This window comes from Sturnira hondurensis, unplaced genomic scaffold (genome assembly GCF_014824575.4).
Source record: "Sturnira hondurensis isolate 20B ecotype Veracruz unplaced genomic scaffold, ASM1482457v3 Scaffold0014384, whole genome shotgun sequence".
NCBI lineage: Eukaryota > Metazoa > Chordata > Mammalia > Chiroptera > Phyllostomidae > Sturnira > Sturnira hondurensis.
The window spans coordinates 38447036-38460019 of record NW_028087015.1 but is presented as its reverse complement, the minus strand read 5'-3'; the positions used below and the strand labels follow the sequence as shown (position 1 = coordinate 38460019).

The window sequence follows — 12984 nt, the reverse complement described above, 5'->3', positions numbered from 1 at the left end:
CCAGTCAGGGCACATGCCTGGGTTGCAGGCCAGTTCCCAGCAGGGGACTCATGAGAGTCAACCATACATTGCCTTACAACCTTCCCTTCCCCTCTATAAATAAATAAATAAATAAATAAATAAATAAATAAATAAATAAATAAAAAGAATGTTCACATCAGTGTCAAAGTAGAAAGCAGAGTCTACTCTAAATTATTCAAAATAACAGCAGGGTATAGAAGTGGTAATTATGCACAGTCTTAGAATATATTTTCTCCTTTACATCTGAATATGAGAATGTCCTCTGAAATACTAATGACACATCAGTTAAGACCCAGAGATTATGTAATTTACCGTCTTATATATTTTTTCAAATAAAGTCATGAGGAAGAAAAAAATCCAAAGAGAGTGGTTAAGAATAGTCACATTTTTTTTTGAGAGAGAGAGGAAGTGAAAAAGAGGAGAAGGAGGGAAGAAAAGTGAGAAGGAGGGCGGAAGGATGCAGGAGGGAGGGAGAGAGAAACATTGATCAATTTGTTCCACTTGTTTATGCATCTGCATTCATTGGCTGATTCTTGTATGTGCCCTGATGGGGGACTGAACCTGCAACCTTGACAGATAAAGACAATGTTCTAACCAACTGAGTTACATGGCCAGGACCATAGTCACAATTTCCAATAAACCTGAAAGTAAGAGGCAAATTAAATTCATAACTATAGAAGATCAATGATAAAATTAAATACAGGCAATACTTAAAATTTTACATACTACATGTCACTGTTGAACTCAATAAATATAAGACTTACAAAAATGGTGTTCAATGATAAGATTCAATTTCTGAGTGAAACCTTAAAGTAGCTCTCTATAATATAAATCATAACTATATGATGTACCATTCCATTAATCTCTTAAAACGTTTGATGAAAACTGTTAAGCTTGCATGGGCATAACAAATGATGCAATATTTAGACATCATTAAATTTCTGGAGTGACAAAATATTAGTACTACACTTCCTTCTGATTTTCACTAATCATTATCTCAGTTTCTCCATCAGCGAATTCACATTCAGGATTTCACCTCAGTCATCGGCATTATAAATGGCCCAAAAGTATGTACTGCATCTAATGGCAAGGACTTCTCCATTATAATGTGCTTTCCTCATTTCTCTAAATAGTGAATATTTAAATCTAAAAAAATTAAATGAGAGGAAAACACAGAGTGCCACTATGTAGTGGAATGTAAACAGACAGGGTGAGAGATTTAACTTTTAAAAAATCATTTAAGATTACTTTGTGCTGTTAAGATACTGTATGTACTGCTTTTGCAGTAAAAAATTAAAAAGTATACTTATGTGCAAAAAAATTATAAATAAACTATATAATTGAAGTTTATATCTGTAGTAGCCTTCCATGGAGTTATGTCTTTTGAGCCATTTTTAAACTTCCCATGAAAAGCATGTCCAAACAAAGATAGCAGTAGCACCATTCCTAGTAGCACCATCCCTCAAAAAACAGAAAGATACCGTGAAGACCTCTGCACAGATCCATCATGATGGATATCTCAAGATTATTCCAAAACCACCGAAAACAGTCTTCACAAAACATGAGTCAAAACTGTTGTCTCAAAGTACTATGGCCTATTTAATTCTCATTAATATTTCATCACAGGAGGCCATATTCTCACTTGGGTATTGATATATTTTAAAAATAAACCAAATATCTAATTTTTTTGAAATAAAAAGTAAAACCAGGAATACTGAGTCTCTTAGTAACAACAAAACAGGTTACTTTATTTTACATTGTACTTACATGTGATCTGTTGATACCTGGTTGAGGCTATGGACAAGCTGTGAAACCAAATTTTCATCCCTACAGGCCAAAAGGCAATTCACCTCTTCTGCTATTCGTGCATTAAAGAGGAGGCTCTTTGTAGTTGTAGCAGGTAAAGGGGATGGAAGAGGCAGCTGGTTCAGGACTATTTGAAATAAAATCAGATTATTAGAGACTGAGTGACTATAATAAATCTCTTAGTGCTTATATGTTTTAGAATTAAAAATAAGTTACCAATATCAATAAACTCTACAAAACTCCCAAATCATCACTCAGATCATAATAGATTATACTACCTTCTGAGAATAAAACTCAGCTCCTGCATATTCATGTTGATTTCCGTGTCTCAAGTTTTTATTAATTTAATAAGTAGCCAAAAAGGTAAGGTTAAAACAAAGTAACTTCCAAAAATCGAGACATTAATTAATCTATTTTTGTTTATACGAGTTATCAGAATCACTAGTACCCTCACTTAAATAAATCACAACACCTGACTCTTCACCAGATAGAAAAATACCATGTTTCTTAAAAGCTTAAGTATATACAAACATAAATAGCTTACTTTAGTAGGAAAACATTCATAGAATAGGATTCTGGAGGAAGATTATCTAAGGTTTTTTGCTTAAGTTATAAATTCCTAAATAATTCTCTCCTTTCTCCATTCTAATCTAAATGGCAAACAAAAGAACATACAGTAAACATTTTACAGTAGCTTAAATTCCACTATTTAATGACTCTTCACAAAATGTAAATTTGATCATTTGCCTAAACTAAAAGAAAGTTAACTAAAATGTCTTTGTTTTTGGCTTAATTTCTAATCCCCTACAAATATTACTATTGTGCTACTCAGCCCCAATTGGTAATACGTTTTTTATGAATGGAAGCCCTGGAAACAAATTATTACTTGTGGAGATAATGGGAGGACAAATAAAAAGAAACCCCTGGTACTGTATCTGATTTTACACTCCTATAGGTGACATGAGTTTATGCCTTACCTATAACAATGTGATAAAACCAAATGCAGTTTTAAAAGTTTTCTTACCTGAGGTACCTAACCTAACCAGCTACTTCCTTATTATCTCAGACTACATAAATTAGCCTGCTCCTTTCCTAACCTCAAAGCTGTGCTCATCTATTTCATTCCCGCTGGAACCAGCTGGAAATTCACAGAAAAACAGTATTTGGGGGATATTGAACATAGATAAAAACCTTTCTTGAAGTTATTTTCACATAGCTCCTTTATTATAAAGCCCTAAGTCTTGCACAATGCCACGCACAAAAAAAAAGTATGACATCTCTTCACATTCTATCCTCCTCTTACATTTTTATCTTTTTATTTATTCAAGTAGGATGACATAGGGGCTAATATTGTGGATAGCTTGTGGGAACCATTATGGACAAAGAATTAGAGTTGCCCACCAAAAGAGTACGTCTGTAAAAAGGAAAAAAAAGTGTTACACTACATAAATCTCAAAAGACTGACAATATTCTTTTAAACTTAACTGTTCAGAGTAAAATAGGCTGTTGATATCTATGACAAACTCCAACAGATAATGAACATAACATTCAAAATAACTATCATTAAGAAATTAGATTGTCTAGCTGCCAAATTTTCTCTGTTGAAGGGCAGTTTCAGTTAATTTCTATAAATGCTTTTTAAAAAGTCTGTATTAGTTTCTCTATGCAAACCAATGTTATTTAGTTTTGACTTTTCTTAATGTCTTATCTATTTTATTTGGTCCTTACTTTTGCACTTATTCCTTTACCACACAAAACCACAAACACACGCTACCATTTATTTAATGAGTCCTTAGGATGAAACACAAAGTAAGATCTTACCTATTGGTAGCTGACTAGACTAGTTTTGTTACTTTCACACATATGCCAATGAATCAAAGGAAATAATGATGTCTCTCTTTCAAAATATAAACTTAAAATTTTTGTTATTTTGTTACAAACAATTTATGTTACAGTTTCTCTGAAATCATTGTTAACACACAGTGGAACGTAACTTAGATAAATTAACCAAACTTACGGTCTGTGAGACTAGCGATCCCCGCAAGAGTAGTGATGGGGACATGGGGCATATCCCCATTCATCCTGAAGTTCTAGAATGGTGGTGCCTATAAAAGTACTTAGTTCAGGTGCCAGCTGTCATTACTTCCCATCTCCCAAACACTGCAATGAAAAAGATACAATTATTTATAATATGTCAAATACAGTAACGTATTTGGGAAAAGTAACGTATCGGGAAAGCTTCTAAAATTTTTTTTCTGCTTTTCTTCTACGTTTAATCTTTTAGTTTTGATTTTTCTTAATGTCTTATGTAACAATAATAGCCATCATTCATAAACTACTATGTGAGGCACTACAAAGTGCTTTGCATATATTAACTCATTTAGTTTTCACAACAAAGTAAGATAAGTACTATTATTTTCTGCCTTTTACTGAGGAAAGTAATTTATAGGGAATTTAAATTGACATGTGGAGCAAAGACTAGAACCAAAGCAATCTGGCCCAAGAATATGTGTTACCAGAAGGCTGTATTAGTAGACAAAGATACTCAATTTTGAGAAGCATTATAACTCTCTTCCATATCATAAACACATTAAAGTCTAGCTTCAACTTGCCTTTCTAGCTGTGTCTCTCATTACTTTCCTACATAAATCATCCTCTCCAATTAAGCTGATCAAATACCTTTGAATCTACCCTGTGTTTCCTTATTGCTATTTATTTTCTAACACATCTCCCTACCCAGGTAGCTCATTTATACTTTAGTTCAATTTCTATAATTTTTCAAGATCCATGGCAAGTGTCCGCGATTTCATGAAACCCCATACAAATTCAGCTAAAAGCCATCCTACTTTAAATCTATCCTAACAACATATTTACTGCCTAACATTTTTAGTAAAAAATTATATATGCCTTTGTGATATTTTTTGAAACACGTTTCATTCTTGCATAATTACTTAATGTTCATGTGCTTATCTTCCCATAACTGTATGGTTCTTATCAATCAATCAATCAAATAATCAATATATAATCATATACAGGGCAAAGACTTGAGTTGCTAACATTTTAATATTCCTTTGCAATGATTTAATTGACTTAGATATTCACTTTTATCACAATGTATTGATGTGTGTATTTAGACATTTTATAAAATTCCTGAACATCTTTTCCATTATTATATTCAAGGTTCCCAAATTTTTATCATCTTAATTTCAATATGTAGCTTTGGAACATTCATCTTTTCTTAAACAGTACTTGTATAATAACTTTTCTGAAAAATAAAGACAATACTTTAATAAGTGCGCATTTATCAAAATATGCCTTAATTGAATGACTATAAACTAATCAGTAAATAGAGGTTCCATGTCACATCAACTAAAACATAGTGCTAAAACAGAAAGCTGAATTGTAATTTTCAGCTTAAATGTTTCCCTTTTTTGAGGTTGTACTTGCTGTCAGTCACTTTTGAGAGAACCTGTAAGTTTCTGGAGTTATAAACTTCAAAACAGTGCAACACTGCTAACTCCCCTTACTTATACGTTTTATCTGAACTTCGAAAATAGGTTTAAAACTAGAGGTTTACGGGTAGTTAAAATCAAGAATTTTCCTTTTCCTCAAACACATTTATTATAAATGTATGTTGACAAACATTCACAGAACATGAGTGTGGTTAAACAGAGCCACCATCCAGAAGGCTAGGACTGCAGTTCTTTCTAGAGGTAACAACTATCCTGTCTTTTTGGTAATCACTTCTTTTTGTTTTCCTTTATAATTTAATGACCTTTATATGTTCATTTTTTCTAGCAGCTGGTCAAGGAAAATAATACTGCTTTCCTTTGATGAGTGACTGACATAAAAATATGATAGCAGAAGCCCAGTGAAAGCAAATGGGACAGTAAATAGTACAGAAAAGGTATCTTTGGCTATCTTATAGTGTCCTTTTGTTTCACTGTGGACTCTCTGTAGTTATTGGTTGTTTAACCATCACTAAAGAAATTTTAAAGAAACACTACATATTTAGCAATTGTATTATGCACTTAAAAAAATAGAATCAGAATGTAAAACCTGACAGAGGTCACCAAAATACAATGAATAATTTTCCTAAGTAAGGCTAATAAGCAAGGTCAAGTTTATGCTTAGTAATGGATGGGAAAAATTATTGAAAGAAAATTATGTACAGAACAGCACAAAAGTATCTTGTTACCCCACACATGACTCACTGCTGTACATGTAAACTGCCATATACAAGCAGATTAAGTAACAAGTGACCATGTTTAATTTTTTAATTGAGATGACTGGAACCCATAGAGAACATATGCAAGAAGGTTCTATCATGCATGGGCTACCCAACTTTATTCTGTTTTCCAAAATCCTAGGTAATATATAAAGCAAACCCAACCCTATGCTGGAGATTTTCAGACTAATAACAATTTACATCTATTAGTTACCACACATGAATGAAAAGATTAATAAACTTAACCATAAGGTTGTGCTTTCTTAGCAACATAATAAAGCATCTTTCGAATACTCTGTTGTCAATTCAAAACTGGGAGAAAGGAAGGGAAGCAACAATGTGTGTTTGATTTAAAATTCTTTAAGTATGTACTGAGTAGATGACATAGATCTTTAGATCACATACTGAGCTATGCTGTTTTCATTGGAATCCAAGATTTTGAAGAATAGCAGAAGACTCTGGTAGAAGTGGTTTTATAATTTTCGCTGAAAGTCACGGATTTGGAAAAATATGAGTAAACTGTGGAAATATTACTACCTTATGCTGGAATGTGACCAGGGTCCATCAAAAACCAGAATTCCTAGAATTCTAAAAATGAATATACACATCCCTAATTAATTAGACATGGCATTTCTGGCTCTGTATCGGGCAATGTTTGGTCTACCTGGCTCTGTGAAAGTACACTTTGATAAAACCGCTGAAACTGAAGCTGAAAGTCATTATCTCTGGGGAATAATGTGTCCAGAATGAAATGGTAACCAAATGGGAAAGAAGATTACGGAGTGCTTTAGAACTGTCTGTTAAGGCAGTGTTTTGCTTAAAATCTGTGAATGGTGATCAATTAGTGGATTACAAAATAAATTTAGAGGGTTAAGATCAACACTGAGAGTGATGGAAGGAATAGAAAGAAATATAAAGGTACACTGCACACTACCTTGTGAGTCAAGGTAAAATGTCTTAGTGAGTCACTAAGGCAAAGCAGTTTGAAAGTTGCAGATTTAGGAAGAGTGAAGAAAGTAGCCCACTTCTTAAATGATGAAGAAAATGAAATAAATGCATGTAAATCACCTCACATACTATCTGGCATAGTAAGTGCTCCAGAAAATTAACAGTTTTACTGCTAACTAAAAAAATGCATGCGTAAGCCCTGAATAGTGTTAGCTCAGTGGTTTGGGCATCGTCCTGCAAACCGAAAGGTCGCCAGTCTAATTCCTGGTCAAGGCACATGCCTGGGTTGTGGGCCAGGTCGCTGGTTGGATGTTTCTCTCCTTCATTTTTCTACCCCACTTCCCGTTCTCTAAAAATAAATATAAATAAAATCTTCTTCTATTTTTTAAATGACTTTTTTTTTTTAGAGAGAGGGAAAGAGGGGTAAAAAAACATCAATGTAGGTTGCCTATTGAGCTGGCCCGCAACCCAGGCATGTACTCTGACTGGAAATTGAACTGGCGACCCTTTCTTCGTTCACTGGATGGCACTTAATCCACTGAGCCACACCAGCCAGAACAAATAAAATCTTTTTTAAATGTTTAAAAAATACTTAAAAAATAAAAAAAATTTTAAATATCTTTTAAAAATACCACATGTTTGAGAGGAACAGAAGGGAAACAGGTGAATTATGGGAAAGGGGGTCTTTTCAGTACAAATAATCACTACTTCTGAAAGCTCTATTATAATTTTTTATTTGAAATTCCAGTACATTTCACTATACTATTATAAATATTGATATGTATACTAGTGCTAGATATGCCCACCCACGATTACTTAAATAATAAGTTAGCTAAAATAAGTACCAGCAGTAAAAGGCAGAAAAAAATCTAACTTGTAAATCAAACACACACAAATGTGGAAGAAATCATTTATAGACTAATTTTAGAATGGCTTGATAGTTAATTGAATAATGGTTAATTCGTGGAAGATAGTATGCCAATTATAATGAGTCTGAAAGGAACTTGTAAGTACCTGCCAAGATTTTTAAAGACCCTAGTTCTTTGTTCACTTAATTTTACTTCAAATTTTATGATTCCTTTAGGCAAACAAAAGAAATGCATATAAAACAGTATTGGTAGAACTTATAATATTCAAACTGGGATGCATTTGGAATAAAAGGCACTTTCATAATCTAATGGTATATAAACGTTCCTAGACAGCCACTTTGTATCCTATAACCAAAAAATGTGTATAGTCTTAACAGTTTTACTTTTAGTAATGAAAAACTGATAAAAATTATAACTAACATTTACTGAGCATCTCCAATGTAATAAAAATCAGTTAAACACTTTAGATGTGCTTTCATTTAATCTTTATGTGACACTGAGGTATACTAATAATGCAGTTTTATTTATGAGGAAACTGACATACAGACAGAATAAATAACTTTACTAAGGTTTTACATGCACCTAGAACAGGAGTCAAATTCAGGCTGTTTGGCAAATGGACACTTTATGTAACAACTACAATACTACTAGCTAACATTATTGGTATAATAAATGTTATATCCATGAATGATTACTATGCACCAACTAAAAAATCACATTTTACAATCAATATAGATGAGAGGAAAGGAGGTAGTCACAATATATAGTCAAGGAAGAAAGAGAACAGCCTGTCTGGATTTGAATACGAGCACCTTTGGAAAAGTTACTGAATGTAACCTTGGAAAAGTTACTGAATCCCTCTGCACCCATTTCCTCATCTGATACTACGGTCATAAGAATGAAATGAATTAATACATGTAAAGTAACTAAAACTGAGCTGGGCATGTAGTAAGAGTCAATAAATGCGAGCTGATATTTATCATACACTTTCTGCATCTTGCTCTTGTTACCTATGTTATCTCAGAAATAGTTCATATATGCAGATACATATAATTCTTTTTTCAATATTACTTGACAGCTTTAATGAAACATCAAATCTTGGTTCAAATTTCCATGGTACCTCAAGTACTCCTCAACTTTCTTCTTGACCTGGACTACACAGCAGTAAGCAAAACTCCTGAAGAAAATCAATCTTGAATAAGTAAATACTCTGGTATGTTTATATTATGTTCACAACTTCTTAAAACTGACATAATGACATTCTAATAAATAATTCTGGTCAAGAACAAACCCTTTATTTCCTCCAAGTATATCAATGATGAGGTAAGTGTACAATAAATGTAAGGTGTCAATTTGGTAACTTTTCCCGTAACAACTATTCAGTCGGCCTGAACTTAATAATTGTAATTCCTTTAAAATTCTACCATGTGCTTTTCTCCAGAAAAATACGCTTCATTTTTTTTGATATAACTAAAGCATTTTCCTTTCACCTCATAGTGAAAATAATTTTTAAATTTTAAGTTCATCCAATCCTGTACAGGTAACTCCTTGAGTTACAAATGTTATCCAAAAGAACACACAATGTTTCTGTAGTATAAATACTACAGAATTTTAGCCCTTTAGGATGATGCATTCAATATTTATTTTGTGTCACTGTGTCAGATACTATGCTAGGAAAGCAAAGTGCAGTAGTTAAGATGGAAACAGTTTCTACCCTTTAAAATTTTAGTTTGGCCATGGAAATGTAAAGAGGGTAAATCTCCCGGAGGGAGAAAAGGAAAAGAATCAATGACTTAAAACCCTAACCAATTTTACTGTAACTACATATTTTAATTCCTTCACAATCTGCATCAATTTTAAAAATGCTAAAGATTCTTAAAATTCATGAAAAAATACAGATTTACTGCTAATTAAAAGACTATCAATGTGTAAAGTTCAAGTCCAATTTGTATTTAAAATAACTTTCAAATGTATTTATATCATTTATACAAATGTTTTAACAAGACAAAAGGTTCTTTAAGAATATATGTTCAAGCCAGTAAGAACAGTTGAGAGAAGGTATTCTGGGATTTAGGGAAATTCTCATTTTTGTTACTTTGGAATTTTTAAAACCTACTGAATATTAATTTATAATTAATAAAAGTGATCATATAAACTGTATAAAAGTAAAAAGCATTAAATGAGTCTTCTAACAGTGGCTGCTTTTGTACATAAATTTCTCTAGGATAGTCAAATGGTTATCTATGAAACCTGTATTAAGAATCTACTGTATGAAGGTACTGTGCTAGATACTAATAAAGACTAGCAGCTATGCAAGGTGAATTTATAAACACTTAAGGCCAGAAAGGTGAACTGGAGCCCACAAAGGAGTTTGTTAGGAAATGGTGATCTTTTGTTACATATATAAGTGATAAAGTTTCATATAAGTGAACTTAAACTTTCAGTAAGATTAGTAAGAGTGACAGGGAGAATGGGGCAGTAAAGAGAATGGAGGCAGAAAGTTGTTGGAAGAATACTACAGTATAGACAGGTAATTGTAGTTCGATTATGGACTCATTCAGGTGAAAATGCCAATGTATTTCCTAGTTGGAGATGTTTGAAATGGGAAGTCAGATGTTCTGGAACTGACAAGAGAACTACAGCCACAGATATGGAAATGGTCCAAAGAGGATTAATGATGGTTCAATTATAATAATAGATGAGATGAGACATGGTTATAAAAGGAATTCTTTTTTAGCATTTCTTACGTACCAAACATTAACCCATCCTTTCCTTATCATACCAAACTAAGAAAGCTGTGAAGATTACCTCTACCTCACAGGTGCAAAAATGAAGGATCAGAGTCTAAATGCTTTGCCAATTACTACACAGATAGCACTTAGCAGAGCTGGGATTTGACCTCAGGCATTTCTAAACAAATCTTACATTCTCATGCATATCTATCTAAAGGACAGAAAACTTGGAAATATCTATATTGCTATGACAGAACGATAAACCAGTAAAAGGTAAAAGAAACTGTTCCTCAGATAAACTAAATGTTTGTTTAAGGTCTCACAGCTAGTGACTGACCTATTCAAGACTAGAATACAGATATTTGGATTTGTAGGTCAGTAATCTCACACTATGTTGTTATCTTGTATGATTATTAACACTGTTTTGAATGAATTGAAATGGTCTATACATGGACTACTTATCTAATTAACACTTTTCTTCCTTAGTAATGTTATTCTAAGGGGGGAGAGATGGAGGGCATAAAACTGGTATATTTTTTATTATCTCAGTTTATATTATAGTTAATAGTATAAACTGCCTCAAATTCTTTTGGGAAATAGGCAGAATATACATTCTAAGAGGCTAGATCAGGAACTATGTTGCACTATTTAAATATCATTTTAAATAAGAAACAGTGACTTTCTAAAAACTGGAGCCTCTCCAACAAATTCCTTTCACTTTAGTCAAGCTACCTTCAGACTCCTTTTTGCTACTATTCAACAGCAAATTATCTTTAGGACACTTCCAAAAGATCTTCCTCAAAATCCTAGCTCAAAAGCAAAGAGTTCCCAATCACTTGCCCTGTGAAAACTCTCATTTCTTTAAACCGTGTCTGCTTTTCTATAGTTGTAAATTATTTCCACTAAATAAGAAAAATGCAAAATAAAACATGGCTTTGAGCAGAGGTGTTCAACGTTTTGGCGTCTCTGGGCCACATTGGAAGAAGAACTGTTGTCTTGGGCCACACATTAAATACACAAACACTAATGAAAACTGATGAGCAGAAAAAAGGTTTTAAGTAGATTTACAATTTTGTGTTGAGATGCATTCCTAGCCATCCTGGGCCGCAGGTTGGACAAAAACTCTCTTTGGACACATGCTTTGCTTTTGGAACCCTGACCCCCCTGTTGGATATCAATGTGTGAGTGCTGTGTGTATGTTCCAAAAATGTGGCTATATCATATTATATAATATGTAACAGAAGGCCACAGTTGCATTATTGAGTAATATTATGAAGAGAAAAAGAAGTCAACAATAAGTAAATGAAGTTTAGATTTAGGGTGCCTCAAAAGCAGTTAACAGAATATGTGTATGTTCATTAAGAAACAAAACAATTAATAAAATGTTTATTGTATAATCAGCTTTCTTCTTACCAAATTATATACGTATGTATGTATGTATGTATGTATGTATTTGCTCATTTATAATTTCAGACAGAGAGGAAAGGTGGGAGGGAAGGGGGGAGAGAGGGAGAGATACCAATTTGTCATTCCACTTATTTGCGTATTTACTGGTTAATTCTTGTATGTGTCCTGACTGGGGATAGAACCTGCAACCTTGGAGTAACAGGGTGATGCTCTAACCAACTGAGCTACCTGGCAGGGGCTAATCAGTTTCTTTCACATGCATGCATTTCTATACAAAGTAACCTTAATAAAACTTCTCATCATTTGAAAAGTTCCCAGCTGATTACTAGTACAAATTACTTGCAAAGGCCTGCAGAGTAGCTACATGATGTCTGATCAAACCAAATATGGAAACATATGTGCTGCATCAGGAAAAAAAAAATCCCTGAGCCCTGAATTTGATTAAAATCTTTTTTACAGCAAGACCATGGAGGACATTTCCAGGTGCTGATATGAATTATTTGGGTTCCTACTGAACTCCCAACACACCAAAAATGTTCTCACCTTTCCACTGCAAAAGAAACAGCCTATCTCCAGGCCCTAATAAAGGTTGGGACTGAATCTTATACCATTAGACTATTTCTCATGCATTGGTATCAGAAATGAAAAATCAGAGATTTTATTTCTTTCCACTGTGAAGGGTTAGGTCTTAAAGAATGACAACATATAGAACCTCGACTTTTGACCATAACATAGTTGATGATACATAATTAATTCAATCTGAGATATAAAACACTTATGTAAAATTACTGAATAGTCCACAAGAGGGCACACTTTCAATTACTGTAAAAATTTTAAATCCACATTTTTATACTGGTCTATCAAAGTTTAGACAGATTCTTCTCAATTGATTATTCAACGCCATTAGAAAGCAACAGATCCTGAAGTTTATAATTTTTTTTGCTTAAACACAGGGAAATTTATTTTGGATACA

At 33.1% G+C, this 12984-nt stretch overlaps 1 protein-coding gene across 4 annotated transcripts in view; it reads right to left on the bottom strand.

Moving 5' to 3' along the window:
• NIPBL (NIPBL cohesin loading factor) overlaps window positions 1-12984 on the bottom strand; it is a 182376-nt gene that overhangs the window by 107183 nt on the left and 62209 nt on the right. For all 4 annotated transcript variants that reach the window (XM_037063192.1, XM_037063190.1, XM_037063194.1 and 1 more), the window contains exons 2-3: window positions 3845-3987; window positions 1789-1954 (exon numbers count right to left, since the gene is read on the bottom strand). In XM_037063192.1, coding sequence (XP_036919087.1) covers window positions 1789-1954; window positions 3845-3908 — 230 coding nt within the window. In that variant the 5' untranslated portion in view covers window positions 3909-3987. The remainder of the gene's footprint in view (window positions 1-1788; window positions 1955-3844; window positions 3988-12984) is intronic.